The following is a 20,102-nucleotide window of genomic DNA, read 5'->3' on the forward strand; positions in this document are numbered from 1 at the left end:
GAAAGTGGTATGAACACAAGAGAATTGACTGAGCAAATTGCAGAATTTCGGCCAGAAAACGCGCCTTTACAAAACGCGTCTACAACTCGCGTTTTGTGTACTCGCGTTTTCACTTTGTCCTTACTTCAACTGCGATTTTCTCCATGATGCAGGCCGAACTGGCTTTTGTGCAAAACACCAAAGTTGTAGCTCTTTGAGTTAGCTTTCCAATGCTTCAAGAATCATCCAAATCAGAGCTTTGTAGACTGAGATATGATCAAAATACTAAACACTGGTCGGAACTCTGTTTTCCACTTTGGACAGCTGAGTTGAATTTCGGTATTTCAACTTTTGGACTATGAAAACGGATGAATTGGACTTTGATGTCTTCATACCAAATGTAGATATATCTCTTAGCTTCAAAATGGTACCAAGATCACCTTGATCCGATCATTGTAGCTCCTGATATAGTCAAAATACGAAAATATGTCTGAGTTGTCAAAGCTGACTTTTCTTGATTTTTGTCCTCAAATTGCATTTCTTCCTTTTACACTTCATATTTTATTTTCCTCACTTTAATCCATCTTCAATCATCCAAATATCTTCTCAATGCACTTCATTTGATGATTGAATCATTAAACCTACAAAATATGAAGTTTTTACCATAAAAATCCATAAAATGCAATGTTTAGCCACTTTAACATAAAATGTAGTTTTTTACCAAAACCTTAGTTATTTTAGTTATAAAACTAAATAATCAAACCAAAATTAACTAATAAAACACACTAAAAATACGTAAAATAAACCCTTGTCATCAGGTCACCACGGGTTAACCCGAAATCGACCTGTTTTCTTTTCGGGTTCATCGGGTTCGACCCGATTCTGACCCGAACCTCCCAAACCTCAACCCAAACCCATTAATTTCGTGTTAGATTCGTGTGGTGTTTTCGGGTCGTGTCAGGAATTGCCACCCCTACTACAGCCCCAGAATTTATTTTTGGATTCGCACCTTCCCCAAATATCAATTTGGGCTCACAACCAACTCAAAAACTAAGTTTGGGTGCACGACACATAAAGCATATATACTAATTGCTGTACTTGAAAAATAGACATGCAAGCACATGAAGTTCCAACTATCAGATTGCAAAATATCATGTTTGCTTGCCAAAAGGAGGTCATCCAAACACGAATTCAAAGAAACTAGTATATAATATACAAACACTTTGAGCAAAAAGTGTGCTGAATCTCAAATGCACTAATATACAAACACTCTAACCAAAAAGTGTGCTCAATCTCAAATGCACAAAGTCTATTAAATAGCCAAGATTCATGCCCCATCATTATGTATGTAAAACTCTTTCATAATATACGACTAACTGACAAAATCTATCTAGTTGTGCTAGTACTTGACATAAATAGCCAAGATAAGCAAAAGACTCAAAAGCATACGAAGCCCTGTAAGTACGAAAAGGATCGTTAGAATATGTAAATGAGGGACAAGGGGCACGGATGATTGCAGGTGCAACCGTCCCCAACGGTTTTGGCCATTTGCAACAGCGCGTAACTTTGGTTACACACGACGTAACTTTGTTTGTACAACGTGTAATTTTAGTACAAAATTTTGCGAGTTCCACACACAGTGCGAAAATCGATGCACAATTTGTTATCTAGACCGCACAAAATTTTTTGGCCAAATCATGGCCATTAACTGCTTAGGGACGGATGACCGTCCCTGCCCCATTTCCATAAATGAGTGACCAACTGACCTGCGTGGGTTGTAAGCAAGATCATTATCGTTAACAGGATCAAGTTGGATCACAACAGCGTCCCCCATCAGTACTTGTTGCGACAGCTGGACGAAGCAGTTCCTGCCTAAACGTGTTCTTTTTATTAGCCTTCTACGCGCTTTCACTTGATGTGACAATGTGGCCAAGTTGAGTACTTGATGTGACAATGTGGCAGCTGAGATTAGGTATGTACTCGAGCCAAGTCGAGCTCGAGTGCTGCTATACTCTAGTACTCGAATTCGACTCGACCTATATATAACTATACTCGAGCTCGGCTCGAACTCGATCGAGTCTAAAAATCGCAACTCGAGGCTTGACTCGAGAAAATCCTTTTAAGCTCAAGACTCGACTTGATAAAAGTCGAGCCTTATCAAGTCGAGTAATCAAGCTTTTTGACTCGGTTCGGAAAATGTAAGTAGAAGAGTATCTTGTAAATTCAGTATAAATTATATCCATAACGGTCATTTTATAATTATAATACATATATATTATTTAAATTATATGTATTATTTAAATATATCCGTCTCGACGAGCAAGCTGCAAAATCCTAACTTGAACTCGACTCGAATGTATATTCGAGTAGCTCGAGACTCGGCTCGAACTCGATTTGACCGAGTTCAAATCAAGTCATTGACCGAGCTACTCATGAGCAGCTCGGCTCGCGTACATCTCTAGCTTAGAGCTCAAGTTTGCATTCCTTTTGGTGACCTGACCTTGGTTCTCCTATTCTAAGGAATTTGATTGGGTTGGAAGGCTTGGACCATGGAACGATTGTGCCATCTAAATTATCACGAGAGAAAGGGCAACCCAATTGGATGCTACGAAGGAAAATGGAATTGCTTATTGTAGGCTAATTTATTTATTTTTACTATCGATTTGTGAGCTGGTTTGTGCATGTAAAAACTAAATAGAGAGCTTAATAGCTCTAAATGTAAATGGAAGGTTGTCTATTTAAAAAGAAATATGAGTGTATCATTGTGAAAATTCCTACTTTAGTTTTTCACCACTAATTTTCTTTATATGGGAGAACACAATTTTTTTTCATTCGTAATACTTAGAAAAGAGAGAAACATAGTTGATTTAGGGTTCAAAATTTTTGGGTTAATTTCTTTTAGTACAGCATGATTAGATGCTATTAAAAATTGTTTGTATTGCTAAATTTTTCTAAGAATCCTTTTTGTTGCATCATAGGCACATTTCTCGATCATCTTTTTATTTTTTAACCACTTTTTTAGTTTACAAACATCAAATCACAAAAATGTATTACAATATTATTTCTAAAAAAATTTCCAAATAATCTTCAATCCAAACAAATCTATAGAACTTTAATAATATTTTTATTGCTTATTTTTCACTAAATAATTTTGTTTTTTCCCCTTATCATATAAAATGAGCTGGATATTTTCCTTTATCTAAAAATCTGAAACTATGGAGATAAAATTTAACAAGAGTTAGCTTCTCACATAGGTAAAATTCAAAATCAATTGTGTAATTTGTGTGAAGTTATTTCTTCTAATCATATGCAAATCGATCCTATTATAAATAGTGGGAATGTTATATGTGAAAGCGGATTGCATTTTGATCAAAATAATGGATCTAATTTGTGTTTCAACGAGGAAATACCTATTTCACATGGTAATGCCTTTAGAATGAAGTTTGAACCTCAAGAGGCAAGCATGGATGATGTATACATAACCCCTCTTTAAGAGTGTGTTGCAAATGAAAATTTCAAAGTCATAATCGTTCAAAAAGGCTAGCTAGACGTTTCTTTGGACAATTTTCAAGTGGTGTTCCTGCGAGATAATATCCATGAAACACTTTGAGATATCCTTTTTTCTTTGGACAATTCTCAAGTGCGTTGGAGCGTATATTCTTTTTTCTTATTTCTAACATTCTCGAAAGGAATTATGATGTAAAAATTTTCTGAATGTGTGGGTTAATCTTGAGTGACAGCATGGTTACATCTTACCCGTCAATCGCATTCAATAACACAAGGTCCCCCCCCCACAACCGCACTGGCTCTCCATTTAGGATCTGTTTGATTCAATGTAAAATATTTTCAACGGAAAATGTCTTTCATGGAAAATTTTATCGAGGAAAATAATTATCTTTTCCATGTTTTTTCCGGTGTTTGGGAGGAGATGGAAATTACAAATCTTTAGTGGGCTATTGCACAAGTGATGGGTTTTGTTCTGAATCTTAAGGCTAGTGGGAGAGCTTGAATGGGTAGTCTTACGACTTACGAGGCGCACATGGAAAATAACTTCAGTTCATTTATAAGGGAAGTCATTTTACACCATCTGATGTAAAGTATTTTCGGTAGAAAATTTTTTTCCCAAAGCAATAACCCCCCAAACAATAAAAAATCAGGAAAAAATTTTCCTTCCAAACAAACAGACCCTTAACTCTCTTTCTTCTCCATTTAACTTTCTCTGATCCCTCAGTTTTCATGAACCTGGTACATTTTGGCATCTCTTGCAACAGGAAACAAAACTCCCTCTCGGCTCTCTCTATCATGTGACACTCACCAACACAATTAACACTCTTTCTTTTCCTCTCTCTCTCTCTCCCTCTCTCGGCCACTCCTTCCCTAGCAGCACACACTACACACAGAAACACACAATTGCACACACAAGTAAACACTTGAAATAAAAAGTCAGGATGAAGACGTTGGGTTCCTCCAAAGTTTCTAGAGTTTGAGAGCAGCACTGCCATTATATAGCAAAGCTAAAGCCGTTGCCAAGGTCCCTTTTAGTAATCTTTAAGTTCTAGTTCAAGAAATGGGTTTTTGTAAAGTTTCAAATTATTATTTTTAGTTTGTTATTTTTTACGCTGTATCTGTGGGCTTATTTATGTTATACGTCTAATGAGGAGCAATTTGGAACAAGTTTGGTAAAGTATGTGCTTGTTTTGAATGAGTTTATGAAATTGAGATCTGGTTGTAAATAGTTATTTTTGCTACTTTTCACTTCTTTTTTTTTCTTTTTTAAATACCGAGGACGGAAATGGAATCTATGCAAAAGACTCAGTGGAAGATGATAGTTTGGGGTAAATCTATCACTGGAAGGCTATGACGGGCGGTGGTTGGTGGCGGCAAAGGCTGGCAGCACTACCGTTGCCAGTGCTCATTTCTGCAGTGGCTAGGGTTGAGGAAGAAGAAGAGGGAAAAGGAAAAAGCAGAAACAAAAAAAGGAAAATCAAGTTTAGTAAAACTACATAGCATTGCCCTAGATCTAAACTACACTGCTCCACTAAAGGGTTGAAAATGGGTTTTAAAATCAGAAACTAGATTTGCAATTTGGTCCATCAATTTCTTGAAACCTCACTATAGGCCTACAACTTTGATTCTATTGCATCTAGGTCCATTTTTAATGTATTTTGGTCCATGAACTTTAATTTTGATCCCTAATCTTTTTAATAATATGATTTTGACCATTAAAACTCTCTAATGCTACAATTAGGTCCCACTAGAATGATAATTTTTCAATTAGAGTAGTTTGATTTCTTTAATTACTATTTTATTCCTCAATTGTGCATTTTTATGTGTTTTTGTATGACTATTGCAACTAAATGACTTAGCTTTGGTCTTTTATTACTATGATATGATAGTGGTATCTTTATTCTTTTTGTTCGTGTTGTGAGTTCTAAATAGGGAAACCTTAAACTGACACTTTAAAGTGGGTACCCTTCTTGGTTTTACATTCAATTATGTGCTATTTTGTGTTTATATGTTCTAAGTTGTTTTAATTTCTTAGTTTCCCATTACAATACCTTGTTAGTCATAATTTTACTCTTAAAATGCTTGTTTATTTTACTCTAATTTTATCATGTTCTATTCATTTAAATAAATAAAATAGTTCACTTATTTTTTTCATTTTCCCTTTGTTAGATTGCAGTTAAGACCTCACATATAACAGATAGGTTTATTTTTCATCATTTCCCTGTCAGATTGTAGTTATGTTCTCTAATGTAATAGATAAGGCCTGTGTGTGTTACGTGCTCTTATGTGCTTACATATTTGCATGCTTTCTGATAGAATGGTTATTTGGCGTATTTTGCACTGCTATTCTGTCCTAATTTTGGCTATTCACGGTACTAAGAATTGGAATTTCACTCATATTCGATATTTGTGGGAATTGTAGGTGGTAGGCATGAAAAATGATCTCGCAGGGTGAATTTCCAGAAGACTTCCCGTTCCAAGGCGTGGCCACGCCTTAGAAGGTGGACGAAACCGAAAGACGGACCGTGGTCCATGTGGACCAGGCGCATGGGATCAAAACTCCAAAAGGGAAATAGCTTTTGTTAAATCAACTGGGCCAGACGTTGCTTCCAAAAGAAAAAAAACCTCCTGCGGCGGCTATAAAGAGATAGGAAAAAGCAAGATTCAAGAATCATCTGTTTTGGAGGCTTAGTTTTCTTTTCCTACGTTTCTTGGCGGTCAGACGCTTTTTCTCTTCTTTCGCTTTCCGTCAGCCGCAATTGGATTTTTAGCTTTAAATCTCCTTTTGTTCTTTTTTCGGGAAAAGACGTAACTTCCTCTCCTTTAGCTTTTGTCTTGTACGGATTTGACTCCTGGGTTGTAACCCTTGTTTTGAGACAATTCGCGTTGGTTTTTTGGCTTTGCGATTACGGTCCTAGAACGAATGCAAAAGCAGGGTCTTCTCCGTTGTTGCCGCAATTAATTCCTTTCCCCAATTCTTCGTCAAATAATTGAATGAATTCAATTAAATCACGCGGGATTGACACGATGAGGAGCGGCTAATTTCCCCCTCTACCCAAAGGTTGACGCGAAGGCGCGGTCCATAATATCTGTGAGATCTAACCGAATCTTCATTATTTCCTCTAATTAATTGCTATTCGTGCGTTTCCTGAATTAATTGTTCATGGGTATTTGATTAATTGAATATCAACGGCCGGGTATTTGATTTAATTTAATAGCCTACTGCCACGTTAATTAAATAGAATCCGTAATTGTTCATTTAGTTAACACCCCGTGGCAACCACCATAATTGGTTTTATGATGGGGAAACGCAAGATCTAATTTAAATAAACCCTCTTAGCGTGTTTATTGGTTAGGGTTGGGTTCTTCTGGCTTTAATGCAATTGGGTAATTAAATTCCTACGGTCGTACCTAGGGTTGTTATCTGGTTAGAGAAGCAGTCAATGGTCGTACCTTGACTGTCGAAAAAGTAAGGAAGAGCTGGTTGTCAGAGCTTATTGATGGCTATAACCAACCTAGTGATAAATGGGTGAAATATCTTTGCATCGATGAGCATTTAATTGGACCGTGCCTGAGCAGTTGATCCTTTGGGTAGAACTTTTGTTAATTGCTATTTTCAGTGAATTGTACTTTGTGAGTTAGTTTTGAGTTTTGTTTGTTTTATTTTATTTTATTTGTGTGCCTCCCATTGAAAATCCCCCAATTCTGTTCTACTGACTTGGAAAGAAATAATTTCCTACCTGCTCCCTGTGGATTCGACCCTACTCACCGCTATATACAAAAATCTGTATTTTTCTCGAGTAGGTATTTATTATTGCACAGGTTCGGCACCTGTCAATTTTTGGCGCCGTTGCCGGGGAGTTGGCGTTTGGATTATTTGTTTCTTTTTAAATTCAGTTTTTATTTTATTTTATTCTTCTTGGTATTTTTGCTAGTTTATGCCCCGTTCTTCTCGCACAGGTGAATTGGTATACGATCCTGAGGTAGAGAAGGCAGCGCGTAGGCGAAGGCAAGAGACCAAGAGGCAAAAAGAAGGGCACTTATTTGCTGCAAACGAGTCAGCGGAAGACGAAGTAAGCATGGCCAACAACCAAACATTGAGGGAGCTGGCTGCTCCGGAGCTGACTCGCCAGCCCTTATGCATCACATTCCCCGCTTTGGCTGAGAATACAGCTTTCGAACTGAAGTCGGGATTAATTCAACTCTTACCCTCTTTCCATGGTCTCTCTGGCGAAGAACCCCACAAGCACGTAAAGGAGTTCGAGGTGGTCTGCTCTAGTATGAAACCTCCTGGGGTCACTGAAGAGCAAATTAGACTGAGAGCCTTCCCGTTCTCTCTCAAAGATGCAGCTAAAGATTGGCTGTACTACCTACCAGCAGGTAGTATTACCACGTGGGCGCAGCTGAAAAAGAAATTCTTGGAAAAATTCTTCCCTGCATCCCGGGCTGCGAGTTTGAGGAAGGAGATCTGCGGCATAAAACAATACCCCGGTGAGTCCTTGTACGAATACTGGGAAAGGTTTAACAAGTTGTGCACTAGATGCCCGCAGCATCAAATTAGTGAGCAACTGTTAATCCAATACTTCTACGAAGGGCTCCAATCAACCGATAGGAGTATCATCGACGCTGCAAGTGGGGGAGCACTGGCAAACAAGACACCAAGGGAAGCGTGGGAGCTCATCGAAGCCATGGCAGAGAACTCCCAGCAATTTGGCTTCCGTGAGAGCAACCCTCCCCGTAGAGTCAACGAGGTAGAGATTTCATCCTTACAGCAGCAAATGTCAGAATTGACGTCAGTTGTTAGGCAATTAGCTATGAGAGACACGCCGCGAGCGAAGGTGTGTGGAATATGCACAAGCATGGACCACCTCACTGACTCATGCCCTATGTTGCAAGAGGATGGAGCTGAACAAGTGAACATGGCTGGAGGCGTGCCCGCGCCTCAAAGACCGTACGACCCATACTCCAACACGTACAACCCTGGTTGGAGAGATCACCCCAATTTCAGCTATGGTAGTAGGCCACAAAATGCATTCTCTAATCGGCCTCCAGGTTTTCAGCAACCTTGGCAACATAAGTCTCAACCCTCGTCCTCAAGCTCAGGGAGTTCTTTGGAAGAAATTGTCAAGAGTTTGGCCACGACTACCACTCAACTCGTCACGACCACCACTCAGCTCCAGCAAGAGACCAGGTCATTGACCACAAATATGGCTCAACTCCAGCAAGAAACTAGAGTCTTAACCATGAGCACCACTCAGTTCCAGCAGGACACAAAAGCAGGCATGAAGGATATGGAGGCTCGAATAAGCCAAATGGCAACTGCCATCAATCGCTTGGAGTCCCACGCTTATGGAAAGTTACCCTCACAACCTGAAGTAAATCCCAGGAATGTAAGTGCCATGACGCTGAGGAGTGGCAAGGAACTGGAAGGGCCTAAAGTGGAAAGTTCAAAAAGCAAAAGTGAAGAGGAGATAGAGAAGGAAATTGAAGAGGAAGGGCATATTCGCAAGGATCCTAAGGTAACCTTCACTTCTCCGCCCACTATTAAATCTAACTTACCTCCTTTTCCTTGCAGGTTGGAAAAAACAAAGAGGGCAGAGAAGGAAAAAGAAATCCTGGATGTGTTCCGCAAAGTTCAAGTAAACATCCCCCTATTGGACGCGATCAAACAGGTACCCAAGTACGCAAAATTCTTGAAAGACTTGTGCGTTAACAAAAGGAAGCTAAGGGGTGATGAAAGAGTGATGGTGGGAGAGAATGTATCAGCTGTACTTCAGAGGAAACTCCCACCCAAATGCGGAGATCCAGGTATGTTTGCTATCCCCTGTAAGATTGGTCATTCTAGTATCAAAAATGCCATGATAGATTTAGGAGCTTCTATTAATGTGATGCCTAAATCAATCTATGATTCCCTAAATTTAGGACCTTTAAAAGAAACGGGGATAATAATTCAATTGGCTGATCGTACATGTGCTTATCCGGATGGGATAGTTGAGGATGTTTTAGTGCAAGTAGATGGATTAATTTTTCCTGCTGATTTTTATGTGCTTTACATGGATGATAGAAGTGCCCCAAATCCATCACCCATTATATTAGGAAGACCATTTTTGAGTACTGCCCAGACTAAAATTGACGTTAGTAAGGGTACTCTCACGATGGAATTTGATGGAGAAATAGTCCACTTTAATATTTTTGATATAATGAAACATCCTGTTAACTCTCATTCTGTGTTTGCTATGTATACCACTAATCCCTCTGTGCAAGAATTTTCTAAGTTTGCTTATAGGGGTAAATCCAAGGTTGCTGCGAACAAGTCCTATAGGGTAAAAGCAATTCATGAGGTAAAAATGGAGAGAAAATTTAGGAAAAAAGTTGCACTCAATGGCCATGTGGATCCTGGAGGAGGGCCACCAATTACAAGGAAAATTCAATTACATCCAGACTGAAGAGTGGTGCTGTGTCTAGCCAAAGACGTTAAAGAAAGGCGCTGCTTGGGAGGCAACCCAAGGATTACAATATTAGTTGTGATCATTTTTCCTTACTTTATGATTTTTCAGTTTTATCTTAATGTTTTGGTTGCTTTTGTGGTGTTGGACAGAAGAGTAGGGGTTCCAAGGCGTGCCCACGCCTTGCAAAAAAAAAAAAAAAGAGTTCGTTTGGACATCATTTGGATGTGGTGGGCAGAAGAGTATGCTCTCCAAGGCGTGCCCACGCCTTCCAACCCCTCCGATAGCGAAAAATTAAAAAAAAAAAAAAAGTTTGACCAAGACCCTACTCCTTCCACTTTCCCTTCTTCTTTGACTAGTCTTGGACAATCTTCTCCAAATTTCTATTGCCTACGTTTCCAGACCTTTCTCCTTTGTTTTGGTCAAGCTCGCCGCCGCCTACCATCGCTGTCCGCCGCCGCCGCTCAAATCAACCTCGCGCGACCCCTTCTGCTACTCGCGCAACCTCGCGGCACCAGCAGCGCACGCGACGCCCAGCAGGCCTACCAGCTGCCCACCGCGTGCGAGCCTTGGCGTGCGCGCGCAGCATCCAGCAGCAGAACCCAGCGCGCGACTCCACCGCATCCACCGCCTCCTTAGGCTCCAGCCGCACCTTTTCAGTAGCCAGGGAAGTTTCTCTTCTTTCCTCCTATTACTTTATTTTGTCTCTTCTACATTGAGGACAATGTAGGTCTTAGGTGTGGGGGGAGTGGCTTCCATTAGTTCTGTTTTTCATTAGTTCTTTTTGCTTTGATTACTCAAAAAAATATATATATATATAACATGGGATGAATGAAAAAAAAAATGAAAAACATTGTAGTTAGTCGGCTTTTTGGTTATGTCTATGCTTGTTAGTGTTGGGGCATGTTGCTATGATAAATGACATAATCAATGTGAGTGGGTATGTGGTCGTATATGCTGGCTGTGCATTTTGTTTCCCTTGGCAATGTCATTGAATGTTGAGTATGCTGGAATTCACCCATTTTTGTAACTTTTGGGGAGCTTTTGAGCCTTACTTGAGCATATTATTCTTGTTTGCTCTAATTTGTTTGATTGAGTGGGTATCGCACATGGTATGAACATTCTAGAACTTGCTATTTTGTACATGTCGAGACCGCATTTTGATGAACTGGATGCATTTGAAATGATAAGGGCATTTAGGATTTAACCCTCTTCAGCTTTCTAAAAAAAAAAAAAAAAAAAATCTAGCCCTCATTTTATATCCCAATAGTGAACCAATTTGAGCTTTTGTCCTTCGTTTCTGGTTGATATCCGTGTTTGTTAACCCAAGACCCCTTTAAACTTTCTCGTTTATCCATGTGTTGTCAAGGGATGTCTGAAATCCATCATTTGTGCAAAGCAAACGAATTTGGGGTTGAAAGTGCTGATAGATTAGGAGCTATATGATGATATCTTTGTGTAAAGGAGGGAAAATTGGGAAAAAAGGCCACTGACCAGAGGACTTTGGCTTACAGGGCGTGCCCACGCCCTACAGGACTGTCTCTTGAAAAAAAAAAAAAATCATGAAGAGACCTCGTGACCAGAGGACTATGGGCTACAAGGCGTGCCCACGCCTTGCGAGCAGTAAAAAAAAAAAAAAGAAAAAATTTGTGTCACGTGTACATGGTGTACAGCAAATGGAAACTGCCTTGTTAGTGAAACTCCTCCAGTTAGAGCACTGTGGTTATTGGTGAGTTTCGGACATTCTCTTGACACTTTACCCCCTATCCATACATTCTTAGCTCGCCTTTCACCTGAGCCCCGTTACAACCCTATTAAAGTCCCTTTGATTTATGTGTTTAGTTCACTTTTAAGGGGTGGAGATGTGATAAATGTGCAAGCCTATGGTAATGGCATTCCGTGATGTTGAATTGAGCGTTCCTAGTATTCGTATATACTCTTTGAATTACAACATGTCCGGTGTGTTCTACTTTTGGTGATGTTGTCAGGGACCCTAGATGCTTGTGTTAGTATAGACTATTACATGACCTCTGCTCTCTTGGTTGTACTTCTGAGCTCCGAAATGCTTGAGGGCAAGCATTGTCTAGGTGTGGGGGGATTTGATAGAATGGTTATTTGGCGTATTTTGCACTGCTATTCTGTCCTAATTTTGGCTATTCACGGTACTAAGAATTGGAATTTCACTCATATTCGATATTTGTGGGAATTGTAGGTGGTAGGCATGAAAAATGATCTCGCAGGGTGAATTTCCAGAAGACTTCCCGTTCCAAGGCGTGGCCACGCCTTAGAAGGTGGACGAAACCGAAAGACGGACCGTGGTCCATGTGGACCAGGCGCATGGGATCAAAACTCCAAAAGGGAAATAGCTTTTGTTAAATCAACTGGGCCAGACGTTGCTTCCAAAAGAAAAAAAACCTCCTGCGGCGGCTATAAAGAGATAGGAAAAAGCAAGATTCAAGAATCATCTGTTTTGGAGGCTTAGTTTTCTTTTCCTACGTTTCTTGGCGGTCAGACGCTTTTTCTCTTCTTTCGCTTTCCGTCAGCCGCAATTGGATTTTTAGCTTTAAATCTCCTTTTGTTCTTTTTTCGGGAAAAGACGTAACTTCCTCTCCTTTAGCTTTTGTCTTGTACGGATTTGACTCCTGGGTTGTAACCCTTGTTTTGAGACAATTCGCGTTGGTTTTTTGGCTTTGCGATTACGGTCCTAGAACGAATGCAAAAGCAGGGTCTTCTCCGTTGTTGCCGCAATTAATTCCTTTCCCCAATTCTTCGTCAAATAATTGAATGAATTCAATTAAATCACGCGGGATTGACACGATGAGGAGCGGCTAATTTCCCCCTCTACCCAAAGGTTGACGCGAAGGCGCGGTCCATAATATCTGTGAGATCTAACCGAATCTTCATTATTTCCTCTAATTAATTGCTATTCGTGCGTTTCCTGAATTAATTGTTCATGGGTATTTGATTAATTGAATATCAACGGCCGGGTATTTGATTTAATTTAATAGCCTACTGCCACGTTAATTAAATAGAATCCGTAATTGTTCATTTAGTTAACACCCCGTGGCAACCACCATAATTGGTTTTATGATGGGGAAACGCAAGATCTAATTTAAATAAACCCTCTTAGCGTGTTTATTGGTTAGGGTTGGGTTCTTCTGGCTTTAATGCAATTGGGTAATTAAATTCCTACGGTCGTACCTAGGGTTGTTATCTGGTTAGAGAAGCAGTCAATGGTCGTACCTTGACTGTCGAAAAAGTAAGGAAGAGCTGGTTGTCAGAGCTTATTGATGGCTATAACCAACCTAGTGATAAATGGGTGAAATATCTTTGCATCGATGAGCATTTAATTGGACCGTGCCTGAGCAGTTGATCCTTTGGGTAGAACTTTTGTTAATTGCTATTTTCAGTGAATTGTACTTTGTGAGTTAGTTTTGAGTTTTGTTTGTTTTATTTTATTTTATTTGTGTGCCTCCCATTGAAAATCCCCCAATTCTGTTCTACTGACTTGGAAAGAAATAATTTCCTACCTGCTCCCTGTGGATTCGACCCTACTCACCGCTATATACAAAAATCTGTATTTTTCTCGAGTAGGTATTTATTATTGCACAGGTTCGGCACCTGTCACTTTCATAAGGATTGACATTTAGATATCATGCTTATTTGTTACGTGCCGAGTGCGCTTTCTATGTTTACTCCTTTTATATCATGCTCTAGTATACAATGCCTGCTTAGCTCCAGCACACTAGTACGTACAGTCCTAGTTGTGACACCTTCCCCCCTTTATTTGCTAATCCAATGCTAGTGAAGATTTGTAAAAATAGGATAGTTCAATGCTAAAATCTTAGACTTTTTGCACATTAAATCCATGTATTGTATGTTATTCATTCTATTTTCGTAAATATTTTTTATATTTTTAGACTCTTTTTTTCTCATTTGTATGTTGTTTTTTCCTGCAATATACCCCTATCCCGTATGTGTTTGAGCAATTTCATTTATATTTGCATTTCGTATAAGAATTTAGAAATTAGACAGTTCATTAACTTGTTTAGATTAGTAAAGTCACCCTTTAAGTATGAAATGGGCAATTATTGCAATTGTGAAATGGTTAAGAGGTAGTAACACTCCTAATCTTAAACTCTTCAATGGACTATCTACGCACAAGTGCTTAGTCTGCATGTTTTGCATACTTCCCTCAAACGGTGTTGTTTTAAGTTAAATGAATATATGTAATACTCTCCATTTTGGTTGCAGAGACTATTAGCTGTGCTTCGTCATCCTAACTATTGCATCTCTGCCTGTTCATGTGTAAGTTACATACATCTATGTTCACTTTTATGGAATTTCAAACTGGTCCTGACAGTAAACTATATTAGTCATCCCTTGATTAGATGCTCACTTTTATGGAAGAAGAATTTGCTTGATTCAGACTTTGACTGGAATCCATTAGATGTAAGTTATTCATCTTGTTTAGATTTTAGACATCTGTAGCTTTATTGTGATCATTTTAAATGCCTACTGAAGCGTGTAGTCAACTTCTGATATTGGGAATATTGGGAATAAAGTTAACAACTTCTCTGCATGATTTGTTGGCTTTTAGATTGGATTTTACAATTGTTTTGCCGCTTCTAATCATTGAATGAACTAAGTCTTTAGTTTGCTATCCATTGTTTCTACAGCCTGCATTAACATTTTAATTGATGTAAGCCCTGATAAGCCAATGGAGATGTGTACTACACAAGAGTACTGTCCGTATAAATCAAACCTGCAGCTTTTCTGGTCACGCTGGACCAAATTTACCATTGCCTTAAGGCTGATTGACCTGTAAATGTCTCACTTTCATCACCATCTAAGACTCTTTTTTTCACCTATCTTTGGTGGTTTGAAGCAACCTAACGGTAAGTTTCTGCAGAATGTACACCTATTTATCTGCTAGTTAGTTTAATATGTCCTTCAGCAGTGCAAACTTAGTTTTGCTGTGCAGAATGTACGTTCTGTCAAGAATTATATATGCACGACGAAGTGGCATTCTTCTTCCAAGTAAAAAACTGTAGCTAATTAGTAACATGCTCTTGGCCACTGAGTTTTTGCAGCTTAATCTTCTTTAGCCAACTCTTCATTCTTATTTTTCTCGATGGATTCGTTTCTCTTGTATCCTCAAAATACAATGCTCCATAGGATAATGAAAACGCATGTACGTAATTATGATTTTCAATTTGCAACAAGAGGAGAATAAATGCTTTGTATGGTGGAGTTTTCTTTCAATGTCTGTATAGATTTTACATTTAACATACTCTAGTGTGTGTAACACCGGATGCACTGCTTGTACTATTCGTTTTATGTGGTAGCTTACAAGTCAACAGACGACATCTAATGTATTTCATTTTCTTAATGCTTTATGCACATCTAAAGAAATGCTGGAAATATTATGTAATGGTAAATCTGTGTTGTGCGGATAGAGTATTTACTTAAAGAAATAAAGTGTATCTTTTGCGAAAAAGTGAAGTAGTTTCCCATCATTTTCTGATCTACGGCTACATGTAATGTAGGCTGACAACAAGGGGAGCATGGATGAATTTGATGAGCTTTCCATTGATGAACGTGGTAAACTTGATGAGGAGACACTAGTTAATGTAAATAACATGAAGAAAGAGAGGCTCAAAAATCAAGGGATCAAGTGGATTTAGGAGCGAGTACATAGCGGTAAGATTACCTACAGTTTCTTTTCGGTTGTTTAATAATTTAAAGTCTTCATGTGGAAAATATGTTTTATGCACAAGATTGGATTAATCATCATATGTTATCCTATGTTTAATTGCTTTTTATACATGGGATGACACATCTTACATAACCGAAGTAGTCCCCTATTCCTGGGATAAAATAACTCCATGAAAGAGGGGGTATTAGTCATTTTAGGATGACTAACAAATAGGATGATAAAATTTTAGACTAATTTAACCTTTCAAAAAATATAAATTTATACTCTTATAATTATATAACTCTACTCTCACACGACAATATAATATGAATGGACTAATTAGCCCCTACTAATTAATTTTAAAGTTTTTTTTGACTATTTTGCCCCTACTACCAACAAAACAATATTTAGACTAATTTGCTCTTATGAATGATTCAAATTCATACTGATCATTATATAACTATACTGTCACATAATAATATGCTAATAAGTGGACTAATTAGCCCCTACTAATTATATTAAAAATTTTGACTAATTTACCCATATTAATTATTTAAAATTTTTTTGACTAATTTTCCTTACTAACATCATAATAGAAGGACTATATTGTCGTTGGACTAAATTATCCTTATTAGCCTGATTTTCTAAACCAAATTCTATATAAATGCATTACTTTATCAATTGGGTTTCGTGAATGAGGATTTCAATAAGTTCAAGCTCGGTCTAAAGAAAAATCTTCTATGTTAACTTGAGTTTGGCTCATTTAAAGCGTTTCAATGGATTAGGTTTTAATCGATTTAATCCTAATTTAGCCAAAATTCAGCCTATATGTAATTGTACTTCTAATTTAGGTTCAAAAATTTAGTCAAAATCTATTTTTAAGGGCCAGAATGAGTTGAGTTTGAGTGAATACAAATTTTTATTTATCAAAATCCTTGATTTACTTTATAATTTTAAAGTTTCAAACAACTCTATTTTAATAAAAGTTATAAATATTAAATTTTTTATTAAATTATTTTATTAAAAAATATTAAATTATTTTAATAATATTTTATAAAATATAAAATTATTTTACTAAAAAGAATCTACAAATTAAGGGTGCTTTGGTCATTAAAATAGTAATCCTACCTCATCCAATCTCCAATCAAACACAGGATAGGATTATTTCTCAACATATCCTATCCAATTCAGAACTAACCAAAAACCAGATAATTTGGATTATTTATCCAAGAATGACTCAACCCAAGATTACTAATCTGAGAATGAGTTATCCTATCTCATCCGGTCTGTGAACCAAATAGACCCTTATTTCTTATGCATTATTTTTGCACTTATATTAACTTTTTGATTGTGTCTATCTTCCTGTAACTGCATTCTACTGGTCAATTTTCTTATTTGCTTTACTTCACCTATTTTATTAATAGCCTGAGAATGTTGTATTTTCTTACTAAGTAATTGACAAGTAGGGTTGCATACGAGTCGAGCCACTCGTGAGCTGATCACGAGCAAATCGAGTTAGAGCTCGACTCAAGTGTAGTCAACATTGAATTCGAAACAAGTTCGAGCTAATCAACTCGAACTCGAGCTCGAACTCAAGTTCAAAAATATTCAACTCATTAGCTCGCTAGTCGCCTCTCTATATATATACACACACACACACACACACACACACACACATTTTAATAGTGAAATTACACATATATATCCCTTATATTTTATTATTTTTTTTAAAAATTACCATTGCATTCATTTTTTAAAAAATAAAAGCTCAAGCTTGAGCTTGACTCGGTTCGAATTTGCGATTGAGCTAGAACTCGAGCTTTACGTTTTGAGCTTGCTGAATTCAATTGGATAACATATAACAATCAACAGATCCAACATAATTCTTCTCTAATCACTGTCATAATACTTGCAACAATCTAACAATTTTCGAACAACCTTATGTTCGAATTCTTCACCAACTGTGCACTTCAGGATCAATTCTCTGGCCTAACTTAATCAATTGAATATTTTTTAGCAACTTTATGCCCTAACTCTCTGACAATGAAAATGCCCAGAATTAACTTCGTAGTCCGGCTCGTGATGCCATTGGCAGAGCCACATGGCTCTAAGTGGGGTCAAACAACTGCATATAACTGATATGTTGTAAAATGTTTGACCCCATAAAAATAATACACATTGGGGGTCGAAAATTACTTAATAAGTTTTGAGGAACTGAAAATTAATTATAACTTAGAATTCAAAAATCAAATAACCTACCAAGGTAGAGTACAGTTACACTACAACAAATTAACCAAAAGATCCTCTTTTACTTCTAGATTTCATTCGCAATACTATACTAGCATAGTCTTAAACAACAAGTATGAAATAAAATAAAATTTATAAGCATGGCAAAATCAAGAATTGAGATGCACTAGATTTTCAATTTCCGAAATTTCAAATCAAGTCTTTATTGTATTTGATTTCAACATTAGACAAGTCACTCTCTAAATTTCCAAACCATTTAATTTTGTTTTTTTACCTTCTCAGCTTTTCATTTCTCTAGTGATATCTTCATTATCATGCTCACTATAATCTTCATACATTTTACTTTTCATTAGCGAAATTTTATTTATATTAGGATGTGGATAAATTTCTTAAAAGGAAATCCATACAAAATCAAGTGACTTGGTTACTTATATTAAAAAATATATCTTTAACCAAGTTGATAACAAATTGATTTTGCAACCTTTTAGAAGATGGATGGTCCTAGAAGACAAATGTAATACATAAGGAATATAATATTTTTTTTATTTTATGATAATTTATAGGAAAATTTTGTGGTCCGTTTATAGAAACATTCCCTCAATGTATATCCCAAAATAAAAGGGATTTATATTTTAATATTTAATACCATTACAATCCAAAGTCAAAAAATGCTTATTTTATCATTAAAATATAATTTTAATATGAGGGTATGATACCCATATCCAAAAACTGAATAGTAGAATAAGTTATATTGTATTCAAATATGACCCCACTTAGTGCTTGTCTTGGCTCCGCCTCTGCGTGATAGTAATTGTAGAATCCAAATTTTAGGGTTCTAATAATAATTAGTATATACAGGATTACAGTATTAAAGGAATAAAATAATCAGTCATATGTGAGTGAGAGAAAAGAAAATAAATAATCCAGACTATTATTGACATCTGAAATTTTAAAACAATGGGAGAAAGCCACATAACAATTTATTGACATCTCAATTTCAAAACAATGGAAGAAAGCCATGCCACAATAAAACTATACAAACTCTTTAAGACTCTCTTTGAGAAAACACGTATTTTTAACCTATTAGACTTGTTGGGTAAAAAACCACTTATATCAACAATTACCAAATAAAACACATACTCCTAAATAACACAGTTATTAAAATCCGGATCCTAATAAAACTAGTAAATATATAAATAGAAACTTCTTGGTTTATTTTGCCAACATTCTAAGCAGTGAAATTCAGACGGGCATACGTGATTCTTGCTGACTCAAGCTCCATCGTGTCAGCATACTTCTTGCAAGGCATACAAGTCCATTAAGCAGCATTTTGATTCCGTTGAGAAGCCAATAGTAGGTGCATTGAAGCAGCGGCCATGCTGCTATAGCAGCAGATAATGCCCAAGAAGCCTTAAGGAGCACTAGTCCAGGGTGGGATGGGAGGAGCAGCGATAGTAGTGAGAAACTGGAGAGGACTCCACTAGCGAAATCAACACCATTCAATATCTCCACATAGTTATGGCGGCGATTCTGCAATGAGAAGGGTGTGGGGAGGGATAAGAGGGTTAAAAAAAAAAAAACATACATAACTAATTGGTCTGTGCATTAAATGGTGTAAACTAACTTTATCCTAGTTTCCGATCGAGAAGGAAGCAGAGAAATTTAAACGGGAAGACGTGTCACGCTCAGCATAGTTGATTCCTGCTGACTCAAGCTCCATGTTGTCAGCATACTTCTTGCAAGGCATACAAGTCCATTAAGCAGCATTTTGATTCCGTTGAGAAGCCAATGGTAGGTGCATTGAAGCAGCGGCCATGCTGTTATAGCAGCAGATAATGCCCAAGAAACCTTAAGGAGCACTAGTCCAGGGTGGGATGGGAGGAGCAGCGATAGTAGTGAGAAACTGGAGAGGACTCCACTAGCGAAAGCAACACCATTCAATATCTTCACATAGTTATTGCGGCGATTCTGCAATTGCTTCATAGCCAAAAATAATAGGGGGTAGGAAAGTATAGCAGCAACGAAACTCCAGGTTTGCAGAGGATGTGTTTCACTTGGGTCCTCAGATTTGGCCTGATACTTCACCGAAACAAGCCCAGATAAAGAGGGAATCAAATATTTTAAGACTTTATGACAAGTAGGTGTCGAGTTCAATTGATCCTCATTCACTTCATCCCTGTAAGCCAAGATGTTTTAAATTTTTGTTAGGGTATCAGGCCAATTAT

General features: G+C 37.5%; 1 protein-coding gene and 1 long non-coding RNA gene across 2 annotated transcripts; both read left to right on the plus strand.

Moving 5' to 3' along the window:
* Window positions 1–4,199: 4,199 nt before the first annotated feature.
* On the plus strand, window positions 4,200–6,366 carry LOC140037342 (uncharacterized). The gene is made up of 2 exons (XR_011841268.1): window positions 4,200–4,510; window positions 5,909–6,366. It is a non-coding gene; the product is annotated as an uncharacterized lncRNA (long non-coding RNA).
* A 1,058-nt stretch (window positions 6,367–7,424) lies between these two features.
* Window positions 7,425–15,619, plus strand: LOC113729311 (uncharacterized). Its single transcript, XM_072077808.1, has 3 exons — window positions 7,425–8,876; window positions 9,159–9,827; window positions 15,482–15,619. The coding sequence occupies exons 1-3, from the start codon at window positions 7,425–7,427 to the stop codon at window positions 15,617–15,619; spliced, it is 2,259 nt and encodes a 752-aa protein (XP_071933909.1).
* Window positions 15,620–20,102: the final 4,483 nt, after the last annotated feature.

Source organism: Coffea arabica, chromosome 2e (assembly GCF_036785885.1).
Source record: "Coffea arabica cultivar ET-39 chromosome 2e, Coffea Arabica ET-39 HiFi, whole genome shotgun sequence".
NCBI lineage: Eukaryota > Viridiplantae > Streptophyta > Magnoliopsida > Gentianales > Rubiaceae > Coffea > Coffea arabica.